This window comes from Siphateles boraxobius, unplaced genomic scaffold, assembly GCF_051911475.1.
Source record: "Siphateles boraxobius isolate OS27281-9 unplaced genomic scaffold, OSU_SipBor_1 68, whole genome shotgun sequence".
In the NCBI taxonomy this organism is placed as follows: Eukaryota; Metazoa; Chordata; class Actinopteri; order Cypriniformes; family Leuciscidae; genus Siphateles; species Siphateles boraxobius.
Genome location: NW_027509195.1, coordinates 14,407,289 through 14,423,127, shown reverse-complemented (window position 1 = coordinate 14,423,127; position 15,839 = coordinate 14,407,289). Strand labels below are relative to the sequence as shown.

The following is a 15,839-nucleotide window of genomic DNA, read 5'->3' as shown; positions in this document are numbered from 1 at the left end:
ATGGTGCTTTTATGGATATAATTAGGCTATCCATTTCAGCAGATTAAACCTTATAAATAAACTTAAAATTACGATAGCCTATTGGGCAGACTGGGTTCAGTTGAGACATAGGTACAGTTGAGACACCTTAAATAACTTGCGTGCGCAGCAAGCACAACTTGTGATTTTTGCTGTGCACATGCGTATTAGTATCATCTTTGATCGTGGGAAATTTGAACAACGGACGCATCTCCGATCCGAAGATATCGGCAAAAGTTTTTTTTTCTAAGATAAGACGTTCACTTCACCATGCACACTCCCCAATGAATAGCTTATTATCCTTATGTGACTGTTAACCGTAACTGGTGTCATCACAAACTTTATTCTGTGCCCTAAAAACTGGCATATTTCATGGTATTGTGTCATGCAAGATCATTGCAAAATCTAGAGAAATGTGCGAGGTGGCCAGCGGGGTATGGTTGAGACACACGTGTCTCAACTGTATACCCCGATAGATTTCTATTAAGAAACACACTGTTTAGTTGTTCAGTGTTATGATAACAGGTTTAACGTCGTAATTAGCCAGCATAGGACGCAAATGAAAATAAAATTTGATATTTGTGATATTTAAACTGTGTATTATTAATAAATATATTGTTCCTGTTTTATATATTTTAACCAGTGCTAATTTAGATAAAATTAATGAATTTAAATGGATGAATAAATAAACATGTTGCCCAATTTTTTTTTCTTTATTTGTCTTTATTTATTATATTTGCAATGAACATTTAGTTACCTTTACATCATTAAAAATGGGTGTCTCAACTGTACCATGGTACTGTCTCAACTGTACAGTTGAGACAAAGTTAAGACAAAAAGCACCTTATTTTTATGAGCTAATTGTGGAAAATATAAACTACTTATGGGTATTATTGATTGATAATATCTTAGTCTACAAGCTAATGAAATGTCATGTGGCATGTCATGTAGAAATTCACTTCTTTTCAGTATATATTTTTGTGTGAAAAATCAAAACGCAAAAAAGTGTCTCAACTGTACTCAGTCTACCCCATTAAACCTAATAGATCATTATATTAATATCCATTACATTAATGCATCTCAATAGTTTTCTTTCTTAATTTATTTCTTTCTTTCTTTCTTCTCCTTTCACAGGTTACTCATAGAACTAACAAAATTTACACCTATTACATCTTTTTCTTTTTGCAATGTGGTCAAAACTTGGAAACTTTTTTACTGCTCACTTCTTTTGTTTTAGCCTTTGTAAAGACTCTGTAAATACTTTGATCTACTTTTGTCTCAGACCCACAATTTCAAATGCAAAAATATGAAAATAGAAAAACATGAATGGAAATTATTTTCCCCCACAATTACAAATGTTAAAATATGAAAAACACAAAAGAATTAATGGAAATTGTTTTTTGCGTGGAAATTATTATTATTATTATTATTATTTTAATTACGACATCACAGTATAATTTTCACCCCAACGAACACATAATAACATAATACAGACAAAAAAGTTGAAAATGTAAAATCATAAGTTAATCGTAAGTAGGCTAAATATCAACGGAATATTTGGTGATATTTACAAATGAGTCGGCCACTTGCAAAATAATTGTTATTCTACAAATTAAATGTAGTAGTGAGAGTAAATTTTTCAAGAGAGTTTATTTTAAATAAATAAACAAATAAATAAACAAATAAATAAATAAATAATAAGTTCAGTTTTTTATAATTTGTAGTATATTTTTATACTTATTTATTATTTAATTTGTATTTTTTTTATTTTCGTTTATTTATTATTATTTTACTTATTTCATTCATTTTATTATTTATTCGTGCCTATGATAATGAGGGGGCGTGGCTTTGCGTTCACTCGTCTCGCCTTTCTGATGCAGCATTCCTGTTTGAGGAGAGCGGGAGGGGAGTGACCACACACTGATTCCAATGGAAACACATAGAAGCCCATTAAAGAGTCCAAGGCAAGGCAGCAAGATAAAAAATGAAAGTAATCTCCAATCACGTCCTCTCCATACGATGATCATTTTAACAGTATCTTTGGTTTGGTTTTGAAACTGTGCTTTGGATTTTGAATCGTCATATTGTATGATCCAGAATTTGGAATAACGTTAATCATGGAAAAAACACTGAACGTGTCGCATTCAGGGAGCAGTAAAGGAAAGTGGTCCGCGGATCTGGGGAATCCCGCACAGAGACAGACAAGAAGCGGCTCCTTTAGTCCGGGATCAGGGGCTGTTTCGGACACTCATCCATCTCAGACCCAGAAGAGACACTTGGAGGGGGTTTTGAACAAATACACCAATTTATTACAAGGTTGGCAGAGCAGGTAAAGAGTTTTTGGCGTTTGTTCACTCTTTACAACTTTTAAACCCTTACTAAATGTTTTTCGTGGCAGACTTATAGTCCAATATCATGAAGATTGTTCACATTTCTGATCATATCATTCCATCATTTTCATGACATCCAGGATCAAAGAATGAAGACACGTCACCTTATAGCAATGCAAAGAAAGCGGTCTATTCCAATGCAACATGACGCTATGCAAGAATGAAATAATTTATTTCGCTGTTTACATTTTTGGGATCCTCCCCTGTTGATTCTGAGCATATGGGCAGCTTTATTCCTCGTACTTGCATCGCATCTTATGTTGAGTTTTGGTCAAATAAAGCACAAGTATAAAAATGAGTAGTGAAATGAATGTCGATCCGTTATGACAACATGCATAAAGTAAACAGTTTGGTTATGTATATATATATAAATCTTTGATGATTCCCCTAAAGGTTTTTGATTTGGGCATCACTCTATATTATATAAAATAAAATATTTTTTATCAAATAAGACTCAAGCAATGTTGCATTCTGTAAAATCTGATGCAATCTATTGAGATAGAAGATCCCACCTCTTAGTTTGCCTACCTGTTATCTAAGTTCTGGTGTTATGTAATAGGCGATTCTCTTATGATTTGATTTATCCTACAGTCTTATTGCAGATATGTATTGTATAGTATAATTGCATTCGTATGGTTGTATCTCTACAAAATAACACAAACTCTAATCTGGAAGGTTTTCTGCTTTTTAAAAGCATCAAAATATCATGATTTCATGATAGTCCTATGTTTTAGATGACCTTCCCAAAATGAAAGTCTACTTTTAGTCAGGAATCTAAATGTGAAATGAGCCCTTTAACAGCTGAGCTGTGCAGAAACACTCCAAAGCCATAGCCTCTCATTGAAAGCAGGATGTTTTTTGTTTTTGTTGGATTTCATGGTTGTGTGTTCTGCAGGGTTGAGTGCAGCACAGCCCACAGTTAAGGCTCTTTCATCTTGGAGAGAGACTATGACTCATCCGTGATGGGAAATCCCTCATATCTATAATGTTGTGCTCATTCTCTTGCTTAGTCCAACGATCAATAAGGAAACAGGCCAAGCAAATAACGAGCATCAGGACCGAAGGGTTGCTCGCCCTCCGCAATGGCTCAGAAATAGCCCTCACGTTAACCCCAGCACTAGTCACTGTTTAGTGCTTGATGATTTGTGGGTGTGTGTGTGTAACAGAGAGAGGTTTCCACACCACTCAATATTTTGACCTGATGAGAATTGGGCCTTGGAGAGAATAACTTACTGAAAAGGACCGCTAAGAGAATGTCTATCACAACTGTAATTAATTCACCCACTGACAGACACACATGTGAGCATGTTAGCACAGTTCGAGTTTGATTATGTCACATAATATGTCATGCTATTCTTTGTAAAACCATGCACTTTTGAATAGCATGTAAATAATATAGAAATGGTGTTATAACGTATTATACAATACTTTGTTGTGTACCAGCATATGTATATATATATATATATATATATATATATATATATATGAAATGTGACCAAAAGTAAATACATTTTTTTAAAGTATACATGTTATTAAAATATATAGATAATCAATTTATGTATATTTTTAATTTTTTTTTATCCTATGGCCTGGTTTCACAGACAGGGTTTAGATTAAGCTAGGATTAGGTCTTAGTTTAATTGGGACATTTAAGTAGCTTTTACAAACTTGCCTTAGAATTAAACAGTACTGGTGGGCAGACAAAACAATGGCAATGACATATTGTAAGATTTCAGTTAAAAAAGCTCAAATATGCATTTTAGTCTGGAACTAGGCTTACGAAGGCTGTGAAACTGGGGGTATATTTTTTTAAAGGGTGAGGGGGTATAACACAATGTCTTTTTTCACACTGGGGAATGAGGTTATGAAAGCAAATGTCACCAAAGGTCCACAGTGATTGTCTGTCCTCCGCCATCAAAAGCAATGCATTTGTTGCCGCTTTGATCTTCATACTTTTAGCTGCTCTTTAAAATAATGATGTGTGTATGCCTAGCTTTCAGAGACCCCATCAGAGAGACCGTGGAAGAGAAACTGGCAGCACATCCATTTTTTACTAAGAAGGTGGCTGTTGTGTTATAGCACCCAAACCGTATGATTACAATCCATTCCCTGCAGAGTTACGATCCCGTATAAAGCACCTCTCTGGTTGCCTCTGACAGTGGGGAACCAGACATGGCATGTAATGCATCACGAATAATGAGATGGAAAGAGGGAGAGACAGTAATAATGGCCAACGTAAAGCTCTCATAGGCTTTTTGTTGTAGGCCATAGTTTTGTTTTTCTGTTACTCTTGCTCATTCTTTTGAAGTATTCAATTTTGGTGCATAGTGTAACTCGCCCGACAGGTTAATGTTACGGACATAAATAATACCTCAATTCGTGCAGCATTTTGAGAAGAAGTGCTGCTACTTTTCTAAGCGATCAGACTTAGCATTTTCAACCGTTTCAAAATGCATATAATGCAATACACTCAGAACACATCAGGCATCACTCGCTGTCAAAATCCAGGTTAGTTGTAATGTCATCATCTTCTCCTCTCTGTCTTTCGTCATGCAGGTACTTCGTGTTGGACCCTGAGCTTGGCCAACTTCAGTATTTCATCAATGAGCACAATAAGGACCAGAAGCCACGAGGGTCTCTGCCCCTCATTGGCTCGTCGGTGGCCCTAAGCGACGAGTTTCCCTTCATGTTCACAGTCTATGCTGCGAATGGAGATCTCTTCAAACTGCGGGGTGAGTCTCCTCTTGTCTTCGTGGGTTTTAATCTTTTGCTTTTAACATGGTCATTTGTGTCCAATTTGATCCCTCCCGTCTCAGTTATCCTTTAACTTGAGTCACCTCGTGCTATGTCTCTTAAGGAAGAATCTCTTTGAAATCTGTTTTCCCCTCAGGCATCCCCCTTTATCTGTGATTTAGTTGTCCACGCTCACCCTTTCTTTCCCGCCAGCTACTTATACATCAGATTAGATCTCTATACTTCTCCCTCTCTCTGTTTCTCTCTGTCATCTCAAGTATGCCAAGACTCTTTTCATGCTTGGCATTCACTGTATGCCACAATTTTTTATGATAGTTTTATATCAAAATTCTCTGTCGTTTCGGTGCGACTCATTTAGACTGTATCAGGAGTTTACAAGCAAAATGCCACCAGCCAAATCGGCCATTTGTAACAAAGGCAATTTCGGAGAGGTTGTGAGAGGATGAATTTTGCAGGAAATAAGCTGTCACCTCCAGCGTTATTCCCAGCAGTTTGACAGAGCCTCGTCTGCTCCCAGTTTTCCAGTCTTCTGAAATGATAATCTTCAGGTGCTGTTTTTCTCATTTCACACCTTCACTCAATCTTACCCCAGGTAACAGACAAGCCACAAATTGAGTTTTTTGGTCTTGTGTCTGTGAAAATACTTGTATTTGTTCTACCTGGGTAATCATACAATACCTGATGGTTTATCATGGGCCATATAAAAACCCTGTCTGGTATGCAACTTCAGCTTTTCCCGAAAGTTTAGTAATTATTATTCACTGAAAATCATAAAATATGGAGCTTATGACATTTGGTTTCATGTTTTTTTTTTTGCCACAAAATTACATTTTATTATGTACGGAAAGCTAGAGAAAGTCTCTTTCTCTCACTCGCTCTCTCTCCCACTCAAACGAGCACAAATACATTATGGACACACACTCGCACAGAAACCTGTTGTCATCGCTGCTCTGATGATTTTTTGGAGTAAAATAGTTTAGCAACTTAAAAGCTACATGGACATTTCTCTCTAGCGAGGTAATAATGGCACTGTTCTTGAAGCAGGTAAATGTACAGTTTCGCTATTAGTAGGAATGCTGCTTCCGAACTGTGTTAAGAGATGCACAGATTTAGGTAATTCACACACACTTAATCTCTCTCTCTCTCTCTCTCTCTCTCTCTCTCTCTCTCTCTCTCTCTCTCTCTCTCTCTCTCTCTCTCTCTCTCTCATTAGTCTGCTGTCAATGGCTCAAGCCTCCGATACTAGCTCTAAAATTACGTTTTGGAATTAGCAATGGAAGCGTGGAATGAAGTGCGTAAGAAATTAGTCAAACACACACACGCGTTTTAAGGACAAAAATATGATGTCTTGAATGTCTTAAAATACAACATCTGAACAATGTCTTGAGGTGTGGTAACGAATACGTGGATATTGACTATTGACTCCATACTCCACTTAACATTGTGGCCGCATAACCACCTCGGGTGTGCATTATTTTCGAATAATTCAAAGGCCAGTCGTCAATTATTCCTTATTTATTTGATTAAATTAGCTATTGAGAAAACATGAATGAATGTGGGCATTTATAGTATGTGTATCATCTTCTAGCTTGTGATGCACGTGAGCAGCAGATGTGGATGACCCAGCTTCAGCTGTGTGCCCGTCGCCACTCAGACGGCAGCGCCAAGGTAACCCAGTTACATTTAACTCGGCACACTGTGCTCTCATTTCCTTCCTTTACATCTCTTTCGCTCTCTTTTGCTTTGTTTGTCTTGAGGCTCTCCTCCTTTGATTTAGTTCACCCTGTCATCGACGATGTACTTACTGTCCTATCTGTGAGTGCCTCTTGTCATCCTTCCTGTCTTTGTCTCTTTCTCTCTCACACACGCGCACACACACACACACACACACACACACACACACACACACACACACACACACACACACACACACACACACACACACACACACACACACACACACACACACACACACACACACACACATTCTCTGTACTGACTGACTCGTTCTTCATTTCCTCTGACCTCTCCAGGCAGTAGTCCGATGATAAACTGCCCCTGTAGTTGTGTGATATGTGATGCTGCTTACTTTCTCTGTCTCTTTTCAGCAGAGAATAACGTTAATCACATTGGATATAAGGTTCATTGTAATGGGTGGCATTTCCAATGAGGTCTTGAGTTTGCTTATTTGGTTGATGTGCTGTTACTTTTTTAACCTTTCTAAGCGTTTAAACTCAAGGTTTTAGCTTGGCTGATGATACAACAGGCGGAAAAAGTTTTAGTTTTAGTTCACAAATAACAACATTGCATTGATGGTGCCTTCTGTGACATTTTCTTCAGAAAATGTAAAAAATTATTCCAATATTATAATCATGCTCATATATACAGATTTGTTATTGTTATCCACAGGCTTTAGTTGTGAGCAATAAAATAAGTAGCTGTATGGATATGATCTATACAGGTAACAGCTCACCTGACATGATCATTTACTATAAGTGTAGACTCATTTCTCTTTTATCCACGATACGGTTTATCTTTGTCCAAAAATATAAACAACAGTTTGATACTGAGAGGAGAAACAGACTTATCTTTATTGTGTCAGTTCACATACCATGTGACAAAAACACATTGCTTGTCACGCATTGTTTCCCACTATTGTCTGACTTTGAACAGATAGTGATTTGTATGTTTAACCTTTACCGAGTTAATCTTTAAGTGTTCGCCTCCTTAAAAATGTGTAATTTAATCATGCCTCAAGATGCATAATGTTTGCTTCTTAGCCTAAAAAAGATTCAAAAGGATGTTAAATGCAGAAATATACCTTCAACACTGTTTTAGGCAGATGGTGTTGTGTCCAATTATTTATTGTAATTTTCAGCATTTTCTTGAGTGGCAGAAAATTATGGCAACTCCTGCCAGATCTGAAAATGAGTGTTTACACATGGATGAGACCAGCATTATCCACTAATTTAGAGCGTGGGTTAAATGGAATGGAATTTAGCCTTGAAGCTGAAACATTGTTTGACTTCAATTAGCATTCATTTTCAATATATGACCAACAAATGGTAGTCTAATAACACAACCCAGTGTTAGCTGCTAATGTATTCTAAAATAAGTCATTGCGGTCTCTTTGATTACTCACATTATAAGCAAAGTAATTTGAAACCACACAAATCTGGGCCTTGTCTTCATCATCGGCCTAAGGCCAAAAACATAACCAGTGTGTTATATTTATTCATTTAATGACTAAATCCATAATGCATGCAACAGATGCTCCATGGATTCTCTATACTCAGTGTACTTATTTTTTATTTTTAAAATAACTGTAAAAATTGGTGTATATATTTTATTGTTTACTGGCACTGCACTGATTATTACCTGCTGCAGTGTTAGTGCGGTACTATAATGTTTTTTGCATTAAGTAATTTTGTCAACTTACAAAATGTTTATAATTACAAATAGATGTTGCTTTAAACAGAATGCCACTCATACAATGGTTTGTTTAATTTTACGGAGACTTGAGTTTATGAAGGCAGAACCACATCTATTGGCTCTATTTACACAACATTACACACAATTTTTTTAAGTTGCCCCACATGGGACTCTGGGTCTGGTTCCTGTCGCTCATCTCATTGTGCCACTGGGAAGACGTGTTTTCACAGAGATGCCAAAGTTACATAGTTCAAGAGAGAATCAATTCAATATGAAGATTTCGTATATAAATGTACTGCATGTTATTTTCAGATGAGATCGTTCTCAAAAAGACAATGTTTGGAACAGAAGCAACTTCTGCACCACTTCTGGCCACAGTACCTCTTGTGGTTTAGGCATGTGCCAATCAGGGTTCGATCCTACGACCTGAATGGTCGCTGATTCACCAGGCTGCCGAGGAGAGCCTTCAGTGTTACAATGAGCACACAAAAGCATGAATTAATATTTTAACCATATTAGCATGCTAAGATAACTTAATGCTAATGTAGTTTATGGTTAATCTGATAGCTGAAGAGCCACATTAGAAAGAATGGCAACTGGTTCGCATATTAACCAATTAGCATGGTAAGCGTACTAGCATAAGACAACAAACACAGACAGCGAATATCAAAAATTTGTTCAGTCATTTCTGTGCAGCTCGGTCCAATCTTTGGACAAAACTGGGCAAAATTTGTCGGAGTAGTGATGCATTGCTTTTCATTTGCTTCAATAGGGCAGAGAGACACATTGTTGGAAAAGGATAAATGAGATGCTGTCGGAATCGGCATAAACCAAGGAACATAATGACACAAAGAAATACAATTTTGAACTATGTTTCCAAAAGTTACAAGTATTTTTGCAAAAAAAACATATTATATCTCTAGAACATTAGGTGGCGATCTGTTCAAACTTCTCAGGTATCTTCAGGACATGCGGATGATGATACCTACTGAATTGTGTGTCAATATGTCAAATCCTTTTAAAAGACGGTATTATAGGATTCGGCATGACACAAGAAATACATAGACACCAAAATCGTGATTTTCAACATGTTGAACTGTTTCAACATTTCAAATGTTCAACAGTTATTAACAAAAATGGCCATTTTCCGGATCTCATGACCTGTAGATGGCACGGTTCACAAATTTGGCATGGACCCTCAGATCGTGGTTCCAATGAAGTTTACCAATTTCCATTACGATTGATCAAAGTTTGGCCGACATATAGCCTCTGAACCAATTTTGGGTTGATCTTGTTGAGTCCGCAACATTATAACTTTTGAACAAAGATCAATAAAAAAAAATCTGTTCAGTAATTTCTGTGCAGCTCAGTCCAAAAATAATCTGAGCCAATTTTCGTATGAATTGGACAAAATTTGAAGGAGTAGTGAAAAAAACGTAATACTGTCCTTTCAAAATGGCCCCTACTGTAATGGGCAGAGTCTTAATGTACATTTTTGAATGTGGTCAGCAGGATGAGAGGAATCAGGTGTACTAAGTTACATTTTTCCAGATAAAGGGTTCAAAAGTTATAACCATTTGAAAATTGGATTTTTGAACTGGTGGTGGTGCTATAGAGTTGGTCCTAGAGACCCCAAAGTTGGTTTAGATTACTATTCATTACCATCACTACAAGTATGGCAATTTTCATTATTTTCCTTACGGTTCATAGGCCTTTCATTACGGTTCATAGGCATTTCATTACGGTTCATAGGGCTGTCATTGACTCCCATTGGGGAGGAATAATAATCAAGTAAATGTACAATTCCAATAGGGACTACTATATAATAACACACACACACACACACACGCACAGACACGCACAGACACACACACACACACACACACACGCACAGACACACAAACACGCACAGACACACACACACGCACACACACACGCACACGCACACGCACACGCACACGCACACGCACACGCACACGCACACACACACACACACACACACACACACACACACACACACACACACACACACACACACACACACACACACACACACACACACACACACACACACACAATGGGCTGCCATTTGACTGCAAACATAAAGGGTGGGGGAGCTCCATCAGACCTGAATAAAATACTCATTCTGGCTTGCACAGAAAAGCTTGTAGTGTGATCTCATTTTGGACCGTATCAAAGAGTGCTATCTTCATCCAGCCTAAGAGTCCATTTTGAAACTCCCAGGAGTGCAATGTTCCCTGTAGTTTCGTATGAATGCACAGGTGCTATTACATTTTCTTTTATTTTTACCTAACCACATCCTCCGTTTATATTTAATATTTTTGTGGGTAATATGATACTTGTTTTAAGGAGTCTTTGATAAAAAGAAAGTTCAAAGGAACAGCGTTTATTCTATTTAAAAGAATACAATTTTATATAAATGGTTTCTATTTGAATGAATTTTGAAGTATAATTTATTCCTATGATGGCAAAACTGAATTTTCAGCATCATTACTCCAGTCTTCAGTCACATGATCCTTCAGAACGTCCTGGTTGCGTATGCAACCCACCGTTCCCTGAAGGAGGGAACGGAGGACGTAGTCGACGGTCGACTGAATTGGGATCTCGCTAGAGAGCCTATCCTCTTCGAGTACTATTGAACGAGCCAATGTAATTGGCGTGCGTGATTCGCATCACACACTCCGCCCCCGCGGCGCGGGTATAAATACGGAAGTGGATGCACGCACTAGTTGCTTTTCGCTGAGGAGCCGAGAGTAACCCGGGGTCAGCGGTGGTCCAGCGGTAGTGGCAAGGGGACTACGTCCTCCGTTCCCTCCTTCAGGGAACGGTGGGTTGCATACGCAACCAGGACGTTCCCTTTCAGTCGATAACGTCAGACGTAGTCGACGGTCGACTGAATTGGGATCACCCTTTGAACACGCCACTAACGCTGCCACCTTCCAGTGCCTAAACCAAAGCCTCCTGATGCCCCCGCAAATTTAAGGCGGGGAAGGACAGGGCTTAGGCCAGGGAAGTCACTGCTGTTCCTACAGGACCACTGGGAAAGCGTTCCCCGTACATTGGAAGGAAGGGACGCTGCGGAAGACACATCCAACCCAGAGGGAGGTTACGTGGAGAAAACACATATGAACTGGGCGGAAACCGGGCAGTCTAACATATGGAATGTCACTGGGGTGGCTCCAGCCTAAGACGGGGGAGACACACCGGACAGTGACGGCAGAGAGACTCTGCCGAGGGAAGACACGGGCTCGCCTCAGGGAGCCATATCGTGGAAGAATACACATTAGGGGTGTCCATGGTTAACCGATTAACCGGTTAACCGTTAAAAATTGCGTAACCGAGTGAAACATTTTGCTCGGTTAAGTGGCGTCAATGGCATGCATTGAATTTAGTTGTAATAGATTTTTGCACCGCCAGAGCGCTCCCAGACATTTGAATTGTCCACAAGAAGTTCACTTTTCATAATTTTAAGGCCGTAAATAGGCTTTCATTTCTCAAATAGTGTAATGTCTTAATTTTAGTTTGAATAGGTCTTAAATTATGGAAAGACGAGGTGTATTCACCTTGCTGAGGGGGATGTGATCAAAGCCTGGAGTGGAGCGAAAGCACGTTCCTCTCTCCACTCTAAGCATTCTGTAATCACTTCGCTAACAGTCCACTCCTGGTTTTCAATTCCCGCTCACAGAAAAAAACTAACATGTAAAAAGACCGCTTACAAGTAAACATTTTTTTAATAGTTGGTTGGGATGAGTAGCCTAACTGAGTAGCCTATTTAATTGGAATATCAAATAGGTTGTGCGATTATTTAAAAAAAATCTCCATCTCCATGTTTTCGGTGCTGACGCGTTCATGTAGGCTAATGTAGCCTGGGTTGCGCTGCCAATAACCTAAACGCTGTCAAAAAGAACAGGCAAAAGTAATGATTATGAATATGTCAAATATAGCAAGGACACATTTTAATTGTTTCCAGGCTCACTCAGCTGGAAAGTTGAAGTTGAGAATGCTGATTCGCGATCTTCGCAGTGAGCGCGCCAGAGAGAAATGCACTTTTCATACGGATTACATAAGCAGAGAGCAGTCTGTTTTCTTTCGTTTTGAATTGTTGTGTTTAGAAGTAGACATTTCAATATAGATTTATTTATCAGGTCTGTGAGACAACTAGGCTACCTTATAACCTACGCTGAGTTTCGGAATTCGTTTATGAGATGAGCTCCAGTTCACGCGCCGGCGGCTCCGTATTATCTAATGTCTGCTATATTTACTTATTTCCAGGTAATTGGTTGATGAAACATTGATTAAAATTAAGATACAATTAATACAAAGCGAAATTCACTTTAAAGAAAGGCTTTGTGCATTCTGTTTGAGGTCTCTGTGAAAGTTTTAGTGCTGCTTCCAGAACTGCCACGTCCAATTGTTTGTTCCATATAAATGCGAACACGAAAAATAAAATAAAATGAATATTTTATGTTCCCGGGAGAACTGACCCTTCTTCATTCGGCAGTAGTACTTTTGGTTTGTGCAGTGTAATTCACAGAATTAGGTAGCCTAAAACAATATTTTGCCACCTAAAAGTTAAAGATGTTTTGTGCAGTTATTAAAGGTGTTAAAAATGAACTACCCCTTTCTCGTGTGTCTGTATCTCGGGGTTGCGTCGCGTACACTATGGTTAACCGAGTATTAACCGCTAAGGGCCTCGGTTAACGGTTAATGAAAAACTTGAAAACGTGCAGCCCTAATACACATATGGGGTCGCCGTAGGGACCGCAACATATGGACCCAGCCTAACACAGGTTCCACACTGCTTACGAGTGGTAGGCCTAACGCCAGACGTTCCGCACGTCCGAAGTCGGAGGGGTGTGGAGGAACTCAACAGGGTTCAATTTTAAGGGAACTCAACTGGAGTAGAAAGGAGCACGTATCCAGTCCATAGGAGGGGAATGGCGCAGCAAGCCGACACTTGAACCGGGCTCACGGTGAAACTGGCTTCATGAGAAGGGAGCCCACGGGAAGCAGCGGTTCAACTAGTTGTCGTCCAGCCCCCAACTCTAGAATCTGTTTAGCAAAGCATATCGTCAACGCCCAGGCGGAGCACTTTACACTCATCATAGAGGAGCTCAACACCTAAGTGGACATGTTGCATCTCGGATTTTCACCGAAATGAAGGCAAGCACTAAGTGCAACTTTGCATGGAAACAGCCTTCCCTCTCTGCTGAGTTCCAACAGATATTTGTAGAGCAGGTCTGAGGTGTATGGCTTGCATTCTGTACACGTCCAAGCGAACGGACAGAGAAGCCAGGGCTAGATCTGCCTCCTCCAGGGCAGCGCTTGCAGGCTCACCACCTGCTCCTATTACGGGAGAGGTAGGAACCTTGGGCACAATCCGAGCCGGGGTCTCAGCTTGTGAGAGTTAGCCGGCCCAGACGCCAAGCACAATACGTTGACCGAAAGCGAGCAAGTCCCTACCCTCTAGTAGAGACCACGCGAGCAGGAGAACTGATATAACAGAATTTTTAACTCACTGCCTGCAGTGGCTCAGGGGCGGTCTCTGCAGTGCAGTCGCACCAGGACAAGGCCCAAGAGGATAAAGAGGGACGCAAGGATTTACAAGACCTTGCTCCTCAGGAACCTGACGATCAGAACGTGCTTCTAAACACTTCTGCAACACGATGAGCGTCGTTTAAACACCGAGGCAACATCATTTTGAGGGTGAAGGAAAACAGCCTACTCCAACCAATTTTTGGTTGGAAATTTTGCAGGAAAGAGAGCACTGAAGTGATCGAAAGCTTTCAGGATCTCCTCTGGAGAGAAGACGCACTCTACGACTAGGTTCCACTTCTAAAGGCGTAAGCACGCTACCCATTTCTAGGGGGTGCTTGCAGAAGTGATGGTAACTATCACATGTCCCTGTGATAGCCACCTGAACCTCCGCGTTCAGATGTAAGACCGCCCGGAATCTCCGGGGGAAGAACGCGGGTGCCATCGTGCCCCGTCCCTGAAAGAGTTCTCAGGGGAAGTCAGGAAGGCTGTTGATGGGAACCAGGTCTAGTTGGGCCAATAAGGGGCAACTATGAAGACCTGTTCCTCCCCTGACTTGGCACGTAGGTGCAAGCGACGGGCGCAAAAAGACAGGAGCATTGCTCAACACAACATGTGAAGATCACTGGGCTTCAGGAGCATTTTCTGCTCAGCACTTGATTGTGATAAGTTCACTGAGCTTCAGGACCATTCCTGCTCAACACCTGAGTGTGATAAACTCACTGAGCTTCAGGAGCATTTCTGCTCAACACTTGAGTGCGAAGAACTTCACTGTGCACCAGGAGCATTTCTGCTCAGCACTGCGTGTGATGAATTCACTGAGCTACAGGAGCATTTCTGCTCAACACCTGAGTGTGATGAACTCACTGAGCTACAGGAGCATTGCTGCTCAACACCTGAGTGCGATGAACTTCACTGACTTTCAGGAGCATTTCTTCTCAACATGAAGTGTGATGAATTCACTGACTTGAGCAGGCGCAAGGCGACCATGAGTCGCAGTCGCTTTTAGAAGGCTCACTGGGGTTAAACGCATTTCTGCGGGCCCCTGGGGCAGCTGAGAGCCAGTGTTTGTCCAAGGGTAGTCCGCTCGGTTTGTACGAACACTGGCAGGAAGACGAAACCAGAGGGGCAACTGAGCGGCCCCGGAATGGTCATGACCCAGCTGGACCCAGGGGATGGAGTCTCCACTTGCCCTGGCTATAACTGTTGTGAGGCTTGATGGCGGCACGATTGAGTAGAGCGGGAAGAGTGGAACAAAGCGTCCTCAGAAGCTTCTGACTCCAAGGAGGAGGTGACGGGTGAGTTGTGACATGTAAGGGAAGCTTGCGCAACGGTCGCAATGTCTAACAACTCGAGGTACGAATGCCCGTGTAGTCGAGGGTCGCCCAGGCCCCCGTTAAAACACGCCCTTTGTACATGGCCCCTCTGTTGAAGAGGGTTCGGCAGCAGACCGGGATGAACTATAGTCACACAGGGTGAGCTGCTCTGCCACGGTCACCTCAGGACTCGATCATGAAGCTAGTGCTGAAGCGGTCACATATGGAGGAAGCCAATGGCTGCAACTACCATATACCCCAGGAGCCTCTGAAAGTTCTTTCAGTGGGACCCTTTCTCACTTCAAACACCAGCTGAACACATTCTCATTGGAGAGACGTGTTAGACCGAGTCCATCTCCAAAACTTAAAAAGA

The 15,839-nt window shown here is 40.6% G+C and overlaps 1 protein-coding gene across 1 annotated transcript in view; it reads left to right on the top strand.

Annotated features, from left to right (window-relative positions):
• The first annotated feature begins 1,919 nt into the window (after nt 1-1,919).
• Nucleotides 1,920-15,839, top strand: part of osbpl10b (oxysterol binding protein-like 10b) — a 60,053-nt gene continuing 46,133 nt past the window's right edge. Inside the window, exons 1-4 of the mRNA XM_077215005.1 lie at nt 1,920-2,008; nt 2,167-2,347; nt 4,965-5,140; nt 6,751-6,830. Coding sequence (XP_077071120.1) covers nt 1,948-2,008; nt 2,167-2,347; nt 4,965-5,140; nt 6,751-6,830 — 498 coding nt within the window. The 5' untranslated portion in view covers nt 1,920-1,947. The remainder of the gene's footprint in view (nt 2,009-2,166; nt 2,348-4,964; nt 5,141-6,750; nt 6,831-15,839) is intronic.